The 20,845-nt window shown below is 53.6% G+C and overlaps 5 protein-coding genes across 5 annotated transcripts; 3 read left to right on the plus strand and 2 right to left on the minus strand.

Moving 5' to 3' along the window:
• Window positions 1-3,134: 3,134 nt before the first annotated feature.
• Z519_03994 (uncharacterized protein) lies at window positions 3,135-5,542 on the plus strand (the record flags this gene model as incomplete). The annotated part of the gene is made up of 5 exons (XM_016761741.1): window positions 3,135-3,207; window positions 3,263-3,386; window positions 3,458-4,205; window positions 4,261-4,512; window positions 4,559-5,542. 5 exons carry the CDS (start codon window positions 3,135-3,137, stop codon window positions 5,540-5,542), a joined length of 2,181 nt encoding a protein of 726 aa, XP_016622079.1.
• Window positions 5,543-6,422: 880 nt separating this feature from the next.
• Window positions 6,423-7,886, plus strand: Z519_03995 (uncharacterized protein; the record flags this gene model as incomplete). The annotated part of the gene is made up of 1 exon (XM_016761742.1): window positions 6,423-7,886. The coding sequence occupies one exon, from the start codon at window positions 6,423-6,425 to the stop codon at window positions 7,884-7,886; it is 1,464 nt and encodes a 487-aa protein (XP_016622080.1).
• Window positions 7,887-10,876: 2,990 nt separating this feature from the next.
• Window positions 10,877-11,992, minus strand: Z519_03996 (uncharacterized protein; the record flags this gene model as incomplete). Its single annotated transcript, XM_016761743.1, has 1 exon — window positions 10,877-11,992. One exon carries the CDS (start codon window positions 11,990-11,992, stop codon window positions 10,877-10,879), a length of 1,116 nt encoding a protein of 371 aa, XP_016622081.1.
• A 523-nt stretch (window positions 11,993-12,515) lies between these two features.
• Window positions 12,516-14,477, plus strand: Z519_03997 (uncharacterized protein; the record flags this gene model as incomplete). The annotated part of the gene is made up of 2 exons (XM_016761744.1): window positions 12,516-12,736; window positions 12,812-14,477. 2 exons carry the CDS (start codon window positions 12,516-12,518, stop codon window positions 14,475-14,477), a joined length of 1,887 nt encoding a protein of 628 aa, XP_016622082.1.
• A 334-nt stretch (window positions 14,478-14,811) lies between these two features.
• Window positions 14,812-18,510, minus strand: Z519_03998 (uncharacterized protein; the record flags this gene model as incomplete). Its single annotated transcript, XM_016761745.1, has 1 exon — window positions 14,812-18,510. One exon carries the CDS (start codon window positions 18,508-18,510, stop codon window positions 14,812-14,814), a length of 3,699 nt encoding a protein of 1,232 aa, XP_016622083.1.
• Window positions 18,511-20,845: the final 2,335 nt, after the last annotated feature.

Here is a 20,845-nt window from a genome sequence, read left to right on the forward strand (position 1 = left end):
GATTCATCCCAGTCGAGAAGGGAAAAGGGGGGGAGAGCTTCGTTGTAGGGCTAGAACGGGGCTGGGGGCGCAAAGCTGGTTGACGCGGGCCCCAAAATCCCGTGTCATATCTGAAATGATCCTTCGAAACGCAATGCGCGGTTGATCGCTCTCCAAGGAAAACCCCAATCCTTTAGCCCTGCCACCAAAGGGCGAGCAAATTACTGATCAGCAAAAGTCCTATTCCACACTCGCTCCCGGCTTTATGTCAGCCCGTCGGGAATGTATTGGTGATTTGCTACTCGCTGTCTCCAAGAACTCCAACAGTTTGGGTGCGACCATGGCAGGCATCCTGCTTGTTCGTCTTTTTCGTCTCCAAGGGATCCCTCCCTCCATTGCACATGTCCGTCTGCATGCAGAGCGGGCGAACACCAGTGGTATGCGCTCTGGTTGGCTCCTGAGACCCTTGAACGGAGAAACGCATTCGCTTCCCTTGATGCATGGACGGGGAACAACGAAGGGAAGAAAAAGGTGTTCGAACGATCTCGACGATCCTTCCTAGACGCAGGCCGTGGGCTTCTGGGCTTTCTGGGTGCCATGGATATGCTGGTATGCAAACTGATACAGGACCTGCAGAACCCCAAACACGCCATGCGATGGGGATCAATGTCCGGCTTCCGACGATCGAGAGATTTGAACCGTGGTGTTGTCCCGGTCGTTCACGAACAGCACGACAAGTGAAGTTGTTGATTGCAGCGCATGTCTGCCTGGCATACCTGTACCAGGCGTTGGAGCCATTGCCGCAAAGGGTCAGTTACTCTGATGAGGTGGTTGGTTTTCGCCACCGGCCAGAAACAGTCTCGTCGTGCACCAGGTCCAGACGTTTTCAGTCAGCCAATCTAGGCCAATGTGTTCGTGGGTCAATTGATAGCCAGTCCAGAGCCCGTTCTCATGCTCAAGGAAAATCCTTCCAAGCATGCATGCGACAGTAGGAAGCGACATCACGTCGACTGTGTAAATATTTCCATCGGCGATACGCTGTGCCACATGTCGTTCATGCTCATGTGTGGATGCGGTGAAAAGGGGGTAGGAAGAGACATTGAGCCTTCCTGCGAACACGCAGGACCCGCGGACTTCCACTCGACAGTAGTTCTTTCGGCAGATTCCTGCAACACAATTGGCCCAGTCCACGGTCTAGCCATCTTTGCTGGCCGTTTCTGAACGCGTCCTTCCTCGCACTCGACCTTGTGCAGTTCCGAAACAGTTCCGGCAAGGGGGGATTTGGAGCCAAGTGAAGGATGAATTCCGCACGAGAAAATAACCACCCGGGTTGAAACCCAAAGAGCTGATAATGGAACCCAGTGTTCCTTACCTGATTCACGCTTGCTATAGGTTCCGAAGACTGCCTGTCTGCAGCCTGCAAACGTGCCTGAGGCTCCGTCCCAAAAGAAGACAAACAACGATTACTCTCCGGCAGAACCCAAACCGACCCGACTTGCTTTACACGTGCCCTGGTGATGTTCCGGCTGTCCGTCTTTGTCAATCGCGACTGGGTCCTTGGCAGCAATCCCAGCGTAACGGAAACTTCGTCCTTCGAGAAGCATGGGAAAGGGGTCGCCTGAACTCTGCTGGCTTGGGTATATCGACGGAGCAGGGTATGCATTCAACACCGAACCCCAGCAAACTATCTTCCTCAACGCTTCCGCTAAAGGACAATGAACTGAGAGGGTGGAGATAGGGGTGGAGGGTTGGCGAAAATTGGCATCTTGTCAAGCCTGAAGTCAATCAGTCCCAGTGTCTCTGTTTTCTCCCACCCCTTCAACCGTTTGTCTCTGTATTTCGGCCGTCCACGAGGGGAGGTCACTAATGGGGGATTTTGCCTTTCAGGCCTTCTTTGGCTGGCAACCTAGACGCAGTCGTTTGCAAGATCAAACAAAGGGAGATGGATACTTTCCAAGATGTGTTCGGAGCATTCTATCTGCCGGCGTGTTACCACCGTCGCCATGAATGTTTCCATGGAACGCCTGAATGCTGTGGCATGTCGTCACTGGCTTTGAACCGAGACCGCAGCTGCGCTAAGGCCTAATTACCATATTCTTTCGAGGACCGTTCAAATGCAAGGTCTAGACATACCAATGCTTAGGGTCACAGGATGGTGGCCGGGGCCCTACCTGAACTGCCTGATACAGTATCAAGGGCGAAACAAAATTGAGCAGGAAGGGGTCAAAAGACGGAAAAGAGATGCTGTGGCAGATAGGATGAATGCATTGCTGCTTCGCTCAACTCTGAGACGGGGAGAGCAAGGATAGCGTGTCCGTACGCGTGCCTTGGGAGAAAAGTAACAAGAAATGCCTCGTCCCTTGAGGGATAGCGAACCTTTGGACACGTCAAAGACACGTTCATGTCCGCCTGTACGGGACAAGAATGTCGCACGATGGGGAGAGTGCCTGGTGCGATTGTTAATTTTTAGGTAGAATAATAAAGAAAGGATACATTCTAAGCAGCTTCGACAGATACAGATGCCATGTCAACGACGTACTCTCTCCATCTTTAGATAGTGCAAACGTACTGCTCAATGTGATAGAGGGAGCTGGACGAGAACAGGCGTAGCTCGGCAGGTCTCCCCGCCTTCTCTCCGCACACTAATGAACTAGTAAGCTGTTAAAGGCGATTTGGTCTTGTTAGCATCCCTAGCCTCACTAACTCTGCCATTCCGGCGGAGATAATCCGTCCCGGTCTTTTCCCTCCAGTTTCTCCATCCCCCAGCGCCCACCCAGGCCTCACTAGCCCAGCCTGCGCTCGCCTGCGCTCGCACCCGCTGCTCCCAAACTCCCACCCCTCTCTTTCTCTCCTATTTCCGCTTCCCTCTCCAGCGCATCAGCCTCGCCTCTCTGTTAACCGCGGAAATATCTCCACGCCTATCCACTGCCCTTTCAAGAAAGCTCTATTGTAGGGGAGCCGGCTCGAAAATACAATGGTTCCTTCCAGCGTCGCTACTGCCACTGGCACCGCTTCAGATGCCTCTCCCTCCCAATCGAACGGACATGGCGAAAAACGCAAGGCCGAAGCAGACCCTACACCAGAGAAACAATCCCACACGAGATCGAAAAGGAACAGATATATCTCGATTGCGTGGTAGGACCCCGGCGGAGACAATGCCAAAGAGAAATATGATGATTGAGTATGCTGACATGGGTTCTATCAATGAAACAGTAATGAGTGCAAGCGGTGAGTTGCTCTCTCTGCTGCCCACCACCGGCTTCGTCGAGATTGATACTGACAGCTGTCAACGACCGTAGGCGCAAAATAAAATGCAATGGGAACACTCCTTGCCAAAGATGCGGCAATCTGAATCTTGAGTGCATCTATGCACCAAACTGTTGCACCAACTCGCTCAAGGACTCTGCGTGCGTGGTCTCTTGCCTCGGGTGCTAAAGCCAGTGATATTTTTAATTTACTGACCTTGGGGATTGATTAGTGAGTTCAACCAGATGCGTGAACACATCGCCGCACTCCAAGAACAGGTCAATGACCTCTACGCCAGCCTAAACGAGTTGCGAAGCAGATCCGACATCGCCTACCCGGGTGCCATCGACCCCCAGTTCTCCCATGATGGCTCCAACCGTTCCATGTCCGCCTCGGTGCCGCGTACGCTACCTCCTCTTATATCACCAAAGAGAGCCCAGCCCAAGGCCTTGCCTCAATTCCATGGCCCGACAAGCACAGTGTATGGGTTGGATGTGGCGAAATCTTCCCTACAGACCATGGGGATCACACATAATGCGCCGGACGATGGAATGATGTCTCGTGATCGGAGCAGGGCAGCATCGCCTATCATGATGCTTCCGGCCCATCCTAGTAAAGACCCTCTCTGGTTGATTGACCATTCAGAAGTAGTTCGTCTGTTGCGAGTCTATGAGGAAGAGATTGGCATCATGTACCCCGTGGTGGATATCGACAAGGTGCTGAAGCAGGCGGGTTCATTGTACAAGTTCATTGGAGCATCTCTGAGAACCGGATTGGGCCAGCCGGGTCTCCCAGGTGCAGACACATTTGACGATGAGGAGACCACTGTTTTGAAGATGGTTCTCGCCATAACTTTGACCGTCGAAGGACACGGTCGCAGTGAATTAGGCCAGAGATTCTTTGATGCTGCAAAGCCGGCGACTGATCTAAAATTGGTTACCGCACTAGACATCAAGTCTGTGGTCTTAACGGTCTTGACGGTAAGAGGAAGGCCTCTGTGCTACAAACGTCACGCGCTCTAACATCCGTCAATAGGCCACTTTCTATTTCCAAAAGGACGAGGAGGCCCAGGCGTGGCGATTCATTGGCATCGCTGCGCGCATGTGCATTGAGATGGGCCTCCACAGAAAGGACTCCCTGCTCAAGTCCTTTACGAATGAAGCTGAATACCAGCAAGCCATTCGTATCTTTTGGACGGTCTACGCGCTCGATCGGCGCTGGAGCTTTGGCACAGGCATGCCGTTTGCATTGCAAGATGCAGACATTGATCCGGCTCTGCCCGAACCGGTAAGTTCCCTTGATCGTTCCCAAGTTCCTTGTTGATCCACAGCAGGACGAGAGCCATCCATACTTGAAACACATTACCAAGTACAACCAGATTGCTACAAAGGTCTGGTACCACAACCTCGCGTACGAGGCGGGGCAAAACACGAAGAAAGACGAGATTGGGTTCCTGGATTACCAGATCCTGCAATGGTACGCGCAGTTACCTGAATCATTGCAGTTCAATAGTCGAGACCTCGCCAGGGAGAACGAAATACCTGGCCGTGGGGTGCGGCGTCTCCGGCTCTTGATGTATTTGCGGAAGAACCAGGCCCGAATCTCTATCTATCGTCCCATCCTTCATTCTGCTACCAGCATCATAGAGAACCGGCACTACGCTCAGAATGTGATTGATGTAGCTAAGGACACTATCAACACCCTAACGGCGGTTAACCAGATGTCAGATATCTACAAAACCCAGCAAATGCTTTACAACTACTTCCTGGTCCAGGCACTTGCTGTGCTCTTCCTGTCGGTGGCTCACGCCCCGGCTGTCTTTTGCTCCCAGACCAGGCAAGAGTTCTACGCCGCAATTGAGATTGTCAAGGGTTTCAGCACCAAGTCTCATGTGTCCAAGCGACTGTGGCGAACCATCCGCGGACTGAAGGACATGGGCGATAAGATCGGTCTCCTAGCTCGCGGAGGCAACGGCATGAATGACGCGGAACAGGACGCTCACTCAGATGCCGCATTGGCAATGGCTGGTCTTGCCGGACACAAGGTTGACTATCAGCACACCTATGGCAATCCAAATTCGAACCAGACGAACGGTAGCCAAAATCAGCAAGAGCTAGGAGTCAGCCCAGATGACGCACTGCAAATCACGAATGAATTATCCAGTTTGTTTGAATTGGCAGGCGGTTACGGAGCTACGACCCCAGGCCCGGACACGTTCAACTTTGTGGGCGCCAACGGGGAAATCAGTATGGCAGAAGGATTCAACGCCTTTGGAAATGAGCCGGAATTTGCCAGGATCATGAACGAGTTGTTTTGAGGATGAACGGGGCAATCGGGGCCTTATGGCACCCCACAGATGAGTTTGGTATCAAGGAAATGATCTCAGGATATGATGAATGGACAAATGTGATTGTATATGCTGTCTATCCGTCGCCCTTCTTGCTCTTCTCTAGCACGCCCAACCTGCAGGCCCAAGCAGACCTTCCTGCTTTGTCTTGAATCACATGACCGAGTGCCAAGACCGCTCGGGTCGCGGCTGATTGGTCATGGTTGGACTTCACTGGGACTTCCACTTCGTAGTCGGGCGCATGTCAAAAGTGCGGCCGTGGAATTCAGATCCAGCCGTCCTTCACCTATCATTCCTCTATGATTTCGCAATCAAGCACAGTGTTTTACCTTGGCCTCAAGCACGCAGAACAGTGCACGTTACCACGCACAAGGCAGCCCAAACTGCTCTTTGGGTGACTTCGCGGCTTTCCTAAACCCTCCTCCTGAATCAACACAGCCCGACGAGGCACCCCCTGGGTCGATCCGCCTCTTCGCTACCCATATCCCCTCGTGCAAACTCCCAGAAGGCAGGCAGCGAAAGCATCTACGAGACGTCACGCCCTGAGAAACGAAAACAACATTGCAAACCTCCCCCATGCCGCCCCCCGTTCCAACCTGGCACTTCTCCTGACCCCTCCCACCCCGCGCCAATCCTCTCCCCAGTCTTCTCGTCGTCTTACCTTCCCCTGGGAAGCTAAGGCCTCACAGACAGAAGATTCTCTCTTGAACACCACTTTTATCCCAATCTGTCTGCCGAACAGGCCTCCGCCCTGGCCGCTGGCCTGGACAGGCTCGAAATTGCTTCCGAATACTCTGAGTCCCTCTACTACCAGCAATTTACCAGCTCCTCTGCCACTCTCTCAAACGCAATGTCTCAAACCTCGTCCCAGAGTCCAGATAGCTGGATCGGCACCTTCTGTAATTTGGTTGGCCATGAATATTTCGCCGAAGTCAGTGAAGATTTCATCGAGGATGATTTCAACCTGACAGGGCTGCAAGCTCAGGTGCCCATGTATAAGGATGCGCTGGAAATGATACTTGATGTGGAGCCTTCAGAAACCAATTCTTCAGCACTGTCAGAAGAGGAGGAGGAAGAGGAGGAAGAAGAAGACGATGGCATTCTGGGAGACGAGTTGGACGAGCCAGCTGCTAATCCAAACGGGACGTCGAGGCGACAGTCTGGCGGCCCCGCGGGCAACAGAAGACACGGGCGTACCTCCTCTGACACTTCTGTCATTGAGTCATCGGCGGAACTTCTCTATGGTCTGATACACGCTCGATACATTACTTCAAGACCTGGGATACAGCAAATGATGGAGAAGTACGAATTGTCGCATTTTGGCTTCTGTCCTCGCGTGTATTGCGCAGGAGCAAAAGTATTACCTGTCGGGCTAACGGACACCCCTGGCCAACAGACGGTCAAACTCTTTTGTCCGAGCTGTTTGGACGTCTACACCCCTCCGAATTCTCGATTCCAGGCGGTCGACGGTGCCTTTTTTGGAACGACGTTCCCATGTCTGTTCTTCATGTCCTATCCGGATCTAGACGTTGCCCCGGTCAAGAAACGAAATCCTCGAGACCCCAGCGGCCAGGCGAATGATGATCTTGAAGGCACATTGAGTCCCAACGAAGGAAACGCAACGCGTGGAGGAATAACGGCCAGTAGAAGTTCGAGCTTGACGTTACCACAAGCTCCACCAATCCCTGGTATCACATCAGCGAAAGACGAGAAGACATCAGCAACCTCTGTTGCTCAGGCCTCGTTACCTCCGCAACCAGCCACAATTAATGGGATCGCGACGCATAACCTTGCACCAGGTTTAGGAAAAGGCAAGATCTATGAACCTAAAATTTACGGCTTCAAAGTTTCAGAGAGAGCGAAGAGTGGGCCTCGAATGCGCTGGCTGCGCTCAAAACCTCTGGACATCAATGAGCTCGACGAAGCGAGAATATGGCATGAACGCTATGGCGGCACCGTTGATGGTGATCCGGATGAGGAAATGCGGCGTCTACCGGGAGGGAGACAGGACAACGAAGACGACGATGATGAAGAAGAAGAGGAGGGGGAGGAAGAAGAAGGGGATGACGGAGGTGGTGAAGCAGCTGACCAGGACGGAGATGCGATCATGGCCACCCAGGGTCAGAACCAAGTAGCCAGCATTCACAGTAGCCAGCGGGGCAAGTCAAAACGAGAGCCTGATGCTGATGGGGATGCATTGATGGCAAGTCAAAGTCAAGGCGGCAATCGAGGCAAATCCAGACGAAAGCCGGGGACAAGAGGTCAGGGAGTCGACGTCCCTGTCCAGCAGAACGGAGAGGGAAATTGGATATGAAGACGACAGGACGTGAAGATAGACGGCTGATGATGATGATGCTGACGATAAGAACAAGACTGAATGGGAAGAGGTGACCCCAGAAGGCTATACGGCGCGAGTGAGCATACCAACTGACCGTGTGGATGAAATAAATAAGGGGAGAAGCATGTCTTCGAGTTAGCAGTCCGGAAAGGCGTCTACTCTGACAAGTTTAGTGATTTTCTTTCGCGGAAGCATAACCAGCAACTCAGAGCTCGCGCACTGCCCCGGAGCACCTTTGCCAGTCTGTGAGAGGAGAGAACCGAAAGTACAGGTCCTGAAGTTTGGGTTTCTCGCTCGACTCGCCAACCCGTCCGTCTGCCGCACGGCCCAAAGTCGCTCAAGTGCGTTGCAATAAGAGGAAAAATCTAAACCCAGGAACCGCAGAAATCAACAACAGAACCAGCATGGAAAGCAGGGGGCGCTAGAAGACATAGGAACATAACATGGCCGAAGATTCGCAGACGGCAACACGAGAGGAGCAATGGAGGTCAATTGACGTCCAGGATCAATCAAGGCCGAGAAGCAAGCGAATGGGAAAGCGCAATTCGAGTGATTTGGGATATTGATTCAGATTCTGGCAAGAGGGCGGACTTCATGTTATTATTATACATAGTGGATGGATGGGCAAGGGCAGTATCTGGCAACGACACCCTCCATTACATCCATCCATTGTCTTCACTCCTTCCCTTTCTCCTCCTCTCCCTCCTCCTTGGCGTCAGTTCTTCATACTATTTTCCTTCCCACGATCTCACTCACAAAAATCAAAAATCCGAAAAAATAACAAGAACCAAAAATGGTAAAAACTTAACACGGAACAGTCAACCTCTGGTCTGTGATAAGCGAAACTCGCCCCTTTTGGGGTTGGATTTTCTCGGCCGGTTATACTACGAAATTCTATACAGTCAAACGAATCGATCAGTCGGGTGAGTCGGTGGGAGAATCGAATCGAGGTCCTGCTGCCTGCTGACCCGTTATTGCTAGTTCGACCTGACAGGGCCTGGACTGGGTGTGGATGGGGAATCGATCGGTCTCGGTAATCGCCCTAGTCGTGGTAAGGGGGTCTTTGTGTGACAGGAATTGAGCGCAATAAAAATATAAAGGTAACAGACAATTCTGTGCTGGGTCCATGAGATGTGTTTGGACCAAACCCGCATGGTGTGTGCGCAAGGCTGAGCTTGTATACAGGGAGCGCGCTGTCCGCATCCATCTTGCCAAGTCTTCTCCCAACGTCACCTTCTTTTTACCTTCCAGCCCGGCATCATTCGTGAGCTATTTATATTCTTCTCTCTCTTGGTCTATACAAGGCTGTCTGAGGGCCGCGACATTCCCCTCGGTCGAACATGGAACAGCCATTCAACCGACAAAAGCAGCCTCACCAACTTGCATCTGAACCTTTGGCCATAGATGTTGATGCAGTTTCCAAAAAAAAAAGGGAGACCAAAAGGAGCGACTTATCATCTCCAGCGGCGAAACACGGAAAAGACTTTGACCAACCCGCCCTCTCCCAGTCCTCCAGATGCTACTGTTGTCGAGTTCGACTGTCGTAGCGTCCCACTATATGTACGCAAGCGGCTTTACTCAGAGGAAGTCGATTTCCTCTTCCAATACATGTTGCGGAACATCAGTGGATCTAGCGAAGACAAAAGTACGGCAACCGATGAGAATCTCACGGGTTCCTCCAGAGCGCAAGCTGCCGCAATGAAGCTGATCACCGCCAAAGGCCTTCTTCCAGCGCTCCTGGACTAGGGTCGAAGTACTATGCCACTCGAACCCTTGGAATCGGTCGTTGAACACGACAAGAATTCCTTTGATCAGTTCACAGGTTGCCTTCGTCGATTACTTCCCCCGGGGTCTCACCTCCGTTTATGCGAACCGGACCGACTCAGAGTCTCGTACACTGTTTCGCTATGGTTCCTTCTTGAACAAGTTCCAGTTCAGAAGCAGCCCAGGGGATTGGTTTAGAGTCATGATGAGCAGCACCATCTACCAGACGACGCTGCCGCAGAACAAGGTCTTTTCGCCATTGGGTATCGTGCCCAAGGCCAAGCACACATCATACCGCACCGCTGAACCGGATGATAGCGAGGGCTTCCCCCCATCGACCACACCAAGCCGGTCTCTCTAGTATTTCAGGCCTTTTTGAAGCAGACCATTAACCATGAGCGGACGCTAGATTGTCTTTGCCTTTTTCAAGATAGAAGTGCCAACGGTGCGGATTTGCCGTCCTGGGCCATCAACTTACGGGTCGACGTTCCCCGATATAAAATAGGCGAGGTCGTCCGGCCTCACATCATGGAGTCTGCTCAAAGACAAGGCTTCAATGATCATAGCATTCTTGTCCGCCATGGAAGGCGGCTGGCGAGGATCGGCGCAGAGAGTAATTTTTCGAGGCCGGGGCCCGAGATTTGCTCTCGAACGGTGTTGCCACACCGGAAACGCCACGGTCTGAGCTGTAGTCGGGTATTGCTCTCTGAGCTTCAGAACGGACGGGAGATGTCAGCCAAAAAGATGGATCTTGCGCAGAAGGATTGCAGATATAAATGTCGACGATTAAACGGAGAGCTAGCCAGAGTGACACATTGGATAGCTGGTGGAAGGGATGACATGCCCAGTTATGTTTGGGTGTTGAATTTGGTCAAGGAGGATGATGTTTTGGTCACGTGGGAAGGCTCCGATGCCCACCCAGGTGCGGACGGACGGTTCACCTCTTTGGGGCCGGCGTTGACAGCGCAATACATGTACTGTTGGGAAGAAAAGGAAGGGCAACGTCAATCTGTACGAAAATATTGCTTTTGGTCTGGGCGCTACCTGGCTGAGGCGCAGCTTTCCCCTACCAAACGATTTCTCCTCGTCTAGACGTGAACATAGAACTGGCCAAATAAGCATCTCCCAAACGATCGGACAACAGGGTTCACCGACTGACTGACAGCCTTGGGTTCAATGGGTGCTCTGCATCTCTCAAGGTTTCAGCGAAACCACCAATTCACACTCGCCGTTACGCCTTCACCCACCCCCTTGACGCTATGCCACCACCCCTGGGGCGTGAAGAGTGCGTCGCCCAGTCCTAACGTCGTCTGCAAGCCATGGGTCCGGACAAGGTCGCTGTAGATGCTCGACGGATTCCAGACGGCGTCGTGGAGCGCGGCTTTCTGCGGTCCGTACATCATCTCTTCGCCTCTGATGGTTGTTGAGAATGGAGTTGGGCCCGAAGGAGACATGGTCGGAGACGACGTTGTGGTGGTGACGACGTCGTGAAACAATGCATCGCCGATGTCCGGAGGTAAGAGGCGAATGGTCTTTTGGCCGGCCAGCTGGATGAATAGGTTCGGATTCGGGTCGCGGTGCAAGGGCGTGTATGTCGGGGGACGGCCCAGCCAGAGGGAGGATGTGTAGATGTCGCCTTTGATTGCGCTGCGGGAAGAGGAAGTGGAAGAAGGGTGGAGTAGTGCGGGAATAGGCACGTCGGACTGCATTGAAGCCGGGAGGGAGAGGAGATCGCACTGCGCGAGGTAGATTGATACATCCTCCTTGGCCAGTGGGGAAGAGTCGGCAGTGGTTCCTGTTGTTGTTGGCTTGGAGAGATACGCGATCAGGATCTTCAAGGGGGCCTCGATGCGCTCGAATCTCTCCTCGCTCTGGCCCGGAGCGCTGCTGGCACGCTCACCAGCAAGATGATAAAAAGAAGGAGAAGTAGAAGCACCTCTGGTGGTAGTTATCTCCAATGGGACAAAGGTGGATTCATGCTCGGACCAGAATGAAGCGCGTAGTTCAGACGAGCGAGGGACGTTGATCATCCTCCCATCATCACCGCTGAAAAGATCAAAGCCCAGGTCATCGTCGTGAACGAACCATTTCGCACACGCGGCGGGAAGATGTGCCCTTGAGCGAGGGAGGCGAGCAGGGAGACGCTGCCTGTAGGCGTGTTCAAACACGGCTGAGCTCCACGACGAAAGGAGGGGTACCTCCCGAATGCCTTTGGTGGAAGTCCCGGATCGACGATGAGGCGGTATGAGGGAAGTCGGGAAAGATTGGTGTCGTCTAAGAGCTGGGAAGCCCCTTGTCCCGAGGGCGCGACATGGCATCTGTTGTCCCTCTATTTTCGGGGTTCGGATCGCCCTTCGTGTTGTGGCTCGTGTAGAAAACGATGTCGATTGGATATAGTCTGTAGGAGGGAGTACGTACGTATCAAGTACCAACCAAAGACCTACCAAGACCCTACCTCTAGTGTGGACCCAGCGAGCCAGCAAGCTACTACGGTAAAACAGTATGTGTGAGCTGCTCGGCGCAGGTCGTTCGGCGTCAGATGGCGCGAGATGCGATGTGGACGAGGTATCGGGTTGGTTGCCTGACGGTGCGTCGGTGGACGAAACCCCCCAGCTCTGTACTTGGTAGTAGTATCTCATTACATATTCTAACAATGCATCTCATCCTCTCTCTCACCACTCACCAGTCGCACCTCACCTCTCCTTGGTGTCCTGCTGAGCAGCGGGTGAGTGACAGGTTCCTTTTTGGCCATTCTTCCGATTTCTCTACCTCTTCTCTCTGGATCCTCCTCCTGCTCCCTGATTCCACCGTCCTGTCTGAACTGTTCTATTGTCCTGCAGAATGACGGCCCGTGTCGACCGCATTCGCCATGGGGGCCCTGCCAACAAGTCTGGATACACATTCTATCCCGTCCTCATCATCGGGGCCGGCGAGTCTGGCATTGCAATGGGCTCCAGGCTACGACAGGTGCTAGGGTTCGATCAGTTCCGCATCTTTGAGCGGAGGTCTGCGCTGGGAGGGACATGGCATACCAACCAGTATCCGGGCATTGCTTGCGACGTGTATGTTTGTTTCCCTCCTCTGCCCCCCTCCCCCCCTTGATCCCTCCAATTCTGACATGAGGCGCACAAAAACAGCCCGGCCATCATGTACTCGTTCTCCTTCGCCCAGAATCCCCACTGGACATCGTTGTTCCCTTCCGGACCCGAGATCATCCAATACCTCTACGACGTGTGCGAGAAATTCGAGATCCTGGACAAGATCCAATTCGACACCTCGGTCAGGGGATTGCGCTGGCTGGACGACGTCGAGGAGTGGGAAGTCCTGCTCGACCACCTCGCGCCGGGCATAGGCGACTTGTCGACCCGTGAAAGGGAAGCGCTGGAGAAAGAGAACGGACCACACTCAAAGACGGTCCTGCGCACAGAGGTCGTCCGGGCAAAGGTTGTCTGCAGCGCGGTTGGCGGCCTGGTCGAGCCGAAACCACCCCTCGAAGTCCCCGGCATTGACACCTTCGAGGGCGAAATCGTCCACACGGCGCGCTGGAACCCCGACCTGGATGTCAGGGGCAAAGACGTGATTGTCATCGGCACCGGCTGTTCGGCAGGACAAGTCGTGCCTCAACTCGTCAAGCCCGAATACGGCGCCAAACACGTCACTCAACTGATGCGCTCACCCCCCTGGGCAGTGCAATTCCTTCCTCCCGCTGCCAAGGAGTTTTGGAAGAAATGGATCCCCCTCCTGTCTACGTATGTCCCGGGCTTCCAAAACGGACTGCGCAAGTTGATGTTCGCCGTGAGCGAGCTTGAATTCGTCGAACTGTTCGCGCCTAGCGAAGCCGCGAGGCAGAGGCGGAAGAAGAAGGCCGCGGAGCTCCTAGCGTACCTCCACAAGACGGTCCCGGAGGAGTATCACGAGATCATGACCCCAGACTACGAAGTGTTTTGCAAGAGACGAGTCGTGGACGAAGGGTGGTATCAATCCCTATCCCTGCCGAACGTCGAAATCACCACGCTTCCTTTAACGTCCATCCAGCCACGGTCGGTGACCCTGGGGCCGGGTCGACTGTACCCGCCCCTGTCCAAGACCGATTCCAACGCACCGACCGAACAGCGCACGGTGCCAGCGGACGTGATCATCATGGCCAACGGCTACGAGACAAACCAGTGGCTCCACCCCTTGGACGTCACGGGCCGCAACGGCCGGTCTCTGTACAGGACGTGGGACGAACGGGGCGGCGCACAAGCATACCTGGGTACCGCGATGGACGGTTTCCCCAACTTCTTCATGATCTTTGGCCCCAACACAGCGACGGGCCACAGTTCAGTCATCCTGGCGAGCGAGAACATGGTCAACTACGCGCTGAAGTTCATCGGGCCTATCCTCAAGGGTGACGTCGAAACGGCCGAGGTGAAAGAAAGCGCCGAGCGCAAATGGACCGCCGACCTACAGCGCGAACTCCAAAAGAGCGTCTTCATGTCCGGCGGCTGCAGGAACTGGTACACCGACGCCGCCTCCAACTGGAACGCCACCGCATACCCGCGCACACAGGTCGACTTCACCATCCGCTGCATGTTCCCCGTCTGGCGCCACTGGGACCTCAAGTACACGCCCAAGGGGGCCGCTAAGCTGGCCGCCGCGCGCGTCCTGCGGGTTTTTGGTATCGTCGGCCTGCTGTGGAGCATCGTCTTCGTCAGGAAGCACGGCTTGCAGAAAACCCGCCTCATCCTCGCCGAGGCGCTCAAGAAGGGTCTGGAAGGGATTCGCGGCTTGGTGCTCAAGGGGACGAGGCTAGATCGGTAGCTGCGTAGATCGGTTGCTAGGTATGTATGTCCATGGGTAAAATAGATGAGAGATAATATCTACCTCGCCATATAGGCACGGGCCTAGATATGGGTGCATGTATGAGGTACGTGTATAAGTCTAATTCACGAGTGCTCGTCGCACATCTCATCACTGATGTTCACGTCGCATCATGGCAGTCAAACACAATACGTCGAGATGTGTAGCACGCCTTTCATCTATCTCTATGTACAGACCCAATTCGAGGCTCGTGTCAACGCCCCCCGACCTTCGCATACAAGAAAAAATACAGTCCGTGTTCGCTCAAGCTCCAACGCTCTAACCAGATCAATTATCAGGTGAACCCCCCTTTCTTCGAAGGATCAAACAGCACTCCGACGATCTCGTCCAGAATCGTAAAGACAAGGTGTTGATTCAGTCGCGCGTTGTTCATGGTGGCCGTGATTCGTCTGGCAGCAGCTTGCGCGTTGGCCCTTCCCACCACATTGCCAGCCAGGTCAGGGATCAGCGTGGCCAACATGAGTGCTGCCTCCGACTTCGACTTCTTCTTCTCCGCAGCGGTCCGTGGTTTTGCCTCTCTCATCTTACCACCGCCGGGCCACATGGTCTCCTTGATCATGTCGACGTACCTGAGGAGTGACTCCTCTTGCACCAAACCTGTGAATATTTCGCGGATCTTGCGTTCAATGGTTCCTCCGAGCAGTTGGTGGAGGACCACAATCACGGCGCGACCACGGAGCCAATTGTTTCCTCGATTCAGCTCAAACGTTTCCAGGAAAATGTCACAAATTGGCTTCACGAAGGGTTCCAGTTCTTTGTCCTCAAAAGCCGCCAACTCAGCCTCAGCCTCGGCCACCGGACCAGGCTCCAGAGGAACAATATCTGCCTGATTCATTCCCAACTGGTTCGTAGCAGCCGATATCAGATTCTGCCCAGCTACAGACAGCTGATCCAGGACCGACACATTTCCCAGGAACTCATCCATGCCCTCGGTGACGGAATTATAAATCCGGCTCACGATATCCTGTGCATTGGACTCCTTACTCGTGTCCTGCTGCGACTTGATGCTCGATTGCGAGAGGAAGGAGCGTAATTCTCTGCTTCGACATACGTCTGGCATCTGGAGCAGTTGTTGCAAGTAATGCTCAAGCGCGAGACGCCGGTTCTGGAGAAATTGTTTTTGAAGTTTCATTACAACCCTCCTCCGAGGAAACTCGAGATCCCTCGTTGAAGGGTATCTGCGTCGCAATCGTTGATGTAATTCATGGAATTCAGAATATCGTCGAGGAATCGCCCACACTGCGGCCGGCATTTGGTCACCAGCCTGCCTCTGAACTTCAATAACGTACAAGGCAAATTCTCGCCCATCGTCTTCTTTCCCCACGACAACAGACTTGATAGAGATACTTGATCGACCATACAAACTGTTGTCGCTTTCTTGGACAATATATTGCTGACGCTGAAGTTCCTTCCGGCGAATTTCCCTCTGGAGACTCGACTTGGACTTATTCAGAATTCGCAGCTCCGCGACATTATTCGTTAGCTCAGCCTTGCGAGTCAATGTGTCCACCACCGATTCCTGGGCCACCAGACGTTCTATATCATTATTAAGAGCTGTAATGGCCTCCGCAAGGCCGAGATCTCCTGGCGCAGCTTCATGGATCTCGTCTTCTTCTACATGATCAACTTTGCTTTCGTCATTGTCGACATATTCATCTTCAATGAACTTTTCTTCGTCAGGAAAAAGGTCATTGTCCGTAAACACGCCTATACGAGATGAAGTGTTGACAAGTCCCAACGTTGCCAGGCTGGGTTTGGGTCTGTTTGCCTGTTCGGCGCTGGGAATATCGAGAGAGCTGCGCGGCGACTCAATGTTCTTCGAAGACTTGGACGCTGACACTGGGGAGCCAAACAGGGTGTCATCGTCGTAGCCCATGGTCTCGTCCATCGGGCTATCTGTCATGATGTTGTTCATGGCTGCCTCCATGTTCTCAATGACCTGGCGCTGATCTATGGAATCACCATTCAAGGACTCGTGTCCGAGGCTGTGGGTGGAATGTGCCAATGGATCAGTGTCATAACCATCGTCGAACAGTGGCGTTGATCCCCCAGATCGTTTGGCAAAATCTCCATCGTCAAACAACTTTGAAGACGCCAAGCTTCGAACATCTGACGAAGATACAGCAGCCCGCCTAAGATCTTTGTTCCGTGTAGCAAGTTGTGAACTGGTTCGGGCCATGGGAGGAGCCTGGGACAAGGATTTGGTAACGTCGGCTCCAACCTGCCCGTTCCCCTCAGCGAGGTTACCTGTACTCTGCATCCGAGGACGTGCTGCGGCTGCTTCGGCAGAAGCCAGAAATTTGTAGTAAAGATCGGACTTTCGAAAGTTTGGGAGATGTCGAGTTTCTAATTCTTCCAAGACGGCAGACTGAGCCGCCAGAATTGCAGTTCTCGCAGCTCGATATTGCTGAGGGGTCGCTTTCCGTCCAGCGGCCAAGAATGCTTTGATAGCGTCCTTGGACTCCTGTGGGATTTTCAATTCTTCCTTCAACATGTACTTTTCGCTAATTTGAGCGATGTCCATACGATCGGCATCGGTCCAATTTTGTTGGATTCCTGGGTTCAACTCATCCCCAAAATCGTCCTCGAGGGGATTTCGGAAGCCGTCCACAACCACCCAAAACTGGACCAGAGACATACGATTCTGACGATCCATATACTCCATGAAATACGACAGTCCTGAGGCGGTATGCATAATCTCCACCATGGTCCACTCACGGGGCTTCGAAGCTGGAGTGGGCCGCGAGTCAAGCTGCGGTATTGCTGCATGCGGAACAGGTCCAGTCTGAGTGAGCTTCGCTATCTTTTGGTCCAGCACGCGTTTGGCCATTTCCAACCTCCGCAAATAGACAGGATCCTGACCTTCGACCAGGCTCTCGCGCTGAATCTGGCTGGCGACGGAGCTTCGAAACCGCCGAGCATCCGACAGGTTCTTGGTTTTGCGAATGGCTCTAACAAATCGCTCAAAGGCACGTTCGCTGTCGTTGGGTGCTAAACGGGGCAAGTCTTGGCCGGTCTTGCCTTTCGGGATTGGAGATGCGTGCTGGTCGAGCGCCTCCCTCATTCTGCGTACTGTCTTTCGATCTTGTAAAGCGGTGCGTCCATAGGCTTCGATGATCTGATTCCACGTGTCCGGATCAGAAAGTAACTGCATGATTGGAAACAAAACGGCGCCAGCGACAATTTCCTTCACGAGTACGAGGGTGGCGCGACTCCCCATCATGCTGGAGGACAGAAGATCCGGCAGGATGCGAACCAGGGTTTTCCGGAGGTGGTCTTGCTGGACCGTCTTTGTGTCCGAGAAGGCAAGAGCAGCGGCAGGATGCAGCTTACCATCCTTGTACTTGGCTGCAATGGCCAATTCCAGCTCCTCCGATTCGGTGACATTGCGATTCAAGCTGCGGCCTCGGACAGCTCGTTCAGCCTGATCAAAGTCGCGCAGATGTGCAGTAATCAAGGGCACAATCTTGGACACGATGACATTGACCATGTCCTCGCCGAGGATCCGGTCTTTGATCTCCACCAATGCAGCGCGAATATTCCTGTCCACCTCATTGACGAAAACCGGGCTCTTAGAGATGTTCTGGTACCAGGAAGAAACGAAGTCGCGGAGGGCAAGACCAATCAAAGTATCGAGTGCTTGGGAGACAACAAAGGATTGGTCATAGAGTTGGAGGGGTTGGTATTGTTGAGAGACTTGCAGGACTGAAACTTCGAAGTCCCACTTCCCGGGAAAAAGGAAGGCAGGGGAGAGATTCGGAGGCGAGGCCAGCGTCTGGTATGTAGCGCGCGATCTAGAGACCCCGAATGTTGCTGCCAGCAGGCTCACGAGAGTGACAAGGGAGCCCAACGTAAAAGCGTATCCTAGGAAGCGCAGGACGGGAAGGACGCGGACTGCAAGGCCCCAAGCGATGAACGCTGCAATGGCGGCGGACAAGACATGTCGATGGGTGAGGGTGAGGGTGAGGTTCATTCTCGATCTTGAGGTCGATTCATGTTTGGATGATCATCGGTATGGCTGCGCCGCCAGCCCGGTGGGGGAGGAAGATGGCAACCTGACATCTACACCGCGGCACGGGTCAAGAGTGAGGTGGGACCGGAGAGGACATGGTGGCTCGTGAGGATGCTTTGATGTTGCAGATCAAGTTCGTAGTGAGCGAGCGGGAAACCTGGAGAGGAGGCCAGAGCATTGACTTGAGCTTGACCGACACGGCAGGAGAAATCAATGTACGAGGTGTGCAAGGTTGTTGCAAGAGCACAAGTAGCAGTATGTGCCCAACTAGCGCAGGCGGCGCAGGCGGCGCAGGCAGCGCAGGCAGCTCTGCAGGTGGAAATTGTGGAAATGTGGGAATAGCAGTCGTCACACCTTCCTAGTTGGCTTCTCTCTATTGCTGCTCTTCACCGTCTGCGGCGTCTGCACCTCACAATGCACCACCGTCTGCAGCATCCAACCCGCCTAATGCGTGATCTGATCTCCTGCGCTTCTACTGGTCGCACTCCCACGCCCTGCCACTTCTTCGGATCAGTTCTCATTGCTAACAGAGTGTGGTGAGAGGAATCCTTCTTGTCGTTGCTTCTGCCATGTCCCCAGATGCTGCACGGATGCCACCAACCAAAATCTGCACGGAGCAATGCTTCACTCCTTCCGCGACGGATGGGATTCCCGAGATCCAAAGAACTCTCCAGACTTCGCCTCGCTTACTCTTACCATTATTCACCCTGGCATGCACGCTTGAGCCCTTGCCCGAGCCTGTTGATCCGCTCTCCGCGTCCCGGCACGGGCGTTCAGAACCCACAACGAGTGTGACCTGCCCCAGTTGGCTATTGTTGCAAGAAAATTCCTGTATCGCTGTGGCAAGATTGCCTGTGCCAAGATGCTGCTACGGACTGTCAAATCTGGAGAGATCCATTCCATGCCCTCCATTGTCAAAGTCATCGACTCCAGCTGCGACGCTCCAGGGGTTGCATTGGACTGTATGATTTCGAAAAGCCGCAGGCGTGACCGGGCCAAAGCACAAAGCACATGGAAATCTGATGGTGTGATGGGGTATGGGCGCCTCCCCGTTGTGGACGGTCATTCTGTCACCCCGGGCAGCTGGCGGCAGAATAAAGACCTTTGGAGGTCAACGCTAACCATGCGTAGAGGACTTTTTTCTTCTTTTGCACACAATGCTCCCGTCCTCGTATTTAGCTCTCCTCATCTGGCCACTCCAGGGAGGGTCGCGAAGCGCCTCAATCGAGGAAGAGCATTGCACGGCAATAGCACAAAACAACTGGATAGTTTTTGCACCCACTGTGGTCTGGTTGCCTTGCCGGCATCAGACGGACTCCACATGAGACTTCGTCAATTTAACAAATATGGATAAGGTTGAATCACTACCACGCGAGTACGCGCGGCTGAGACAAGCTAGACGGCTTGAATTGCAGATGGCCCAAGCAAGGCGCCGACGATAGCTCTACCCTGCATGCACCTCAGGTCGAAGCAGTGATAGATGACAAGCAAGTCTCATTGTTACAAAAGGGGCCTGTTCACGAGGTCAGTGACACGGGTGGTACAACTTCGATTGGAGGCAATGAGTGGTGGACACAGCGTCTAAATTCTCCAGATCGACTGTATCTGCACCACGCTAGGCACCGCCACACGGTCCAGAAGCAACCATTTTAGGTACCGGAGAGGACGCCACAATGTCCCCTCCATCCGCCCTCCCACCCGTTGCAGCGCAGTTCTGGTTCCTGCGATTTGGGGAGACTTACGAGGCGGCAGAGAGCGGATAAGTCGTCCTGGTCGTCCCAAGTCGTCCTTACAAAGTAGGTCTCGCTCCGCGTGGGTGGACGGAACACTTGTCAACCTTGAAGCTTAATGGCTGTTCAGACCTCTTCGCAACTTCGGATTCCGTCTCCGTACCTCATACCACAGGCATTATCTGGTGGCGTTGATTCGTCTCTCTCCATGGCGATATCCTCGTCATTGACTCTTGATCCGACCACACCAGAGTCTTGGGAGTGCGGGCGCCGAACTGCTTCCAGGCCTTGCCGGCATTTTCCAAAGGCACAGGTCACCTTTGGGGCAGTTCAAGGCGGTCATCCGAAAGCCATCGCTTACCCATGACCGCCTGTCTGAGACTTCCGTTAATTGCCTCCCGGGCGTTTCCCTACGGTGGTCATGAAAAAAAATCTCGAGTATGCAAGTGCCATCATCAGAGCGGTGAACGGACCCCGACAAACTATTGGCGAGGACGTGGCCTACATCCCAGTCACCTAAGCTACGCGGGTTTGCGTCTTATGCCAGCAAACTCACTCTGTCCGTT

The sequence above is a fragment of the Cladophialophora bantiana genome, assembly GCF_000835475.1.
Source record: "Cladophialophora bantiana CBS 173.52 unplaced genomic scaffold supercont1.5, whole genome shotgun sequence".
NCBI lineage: Eukaryota > Fungi > Ascomycota > Eurotiomycetes > Chaetothyriales > Herpotrichiellaceae > Cladophialophora > Cladophialophora bantiana.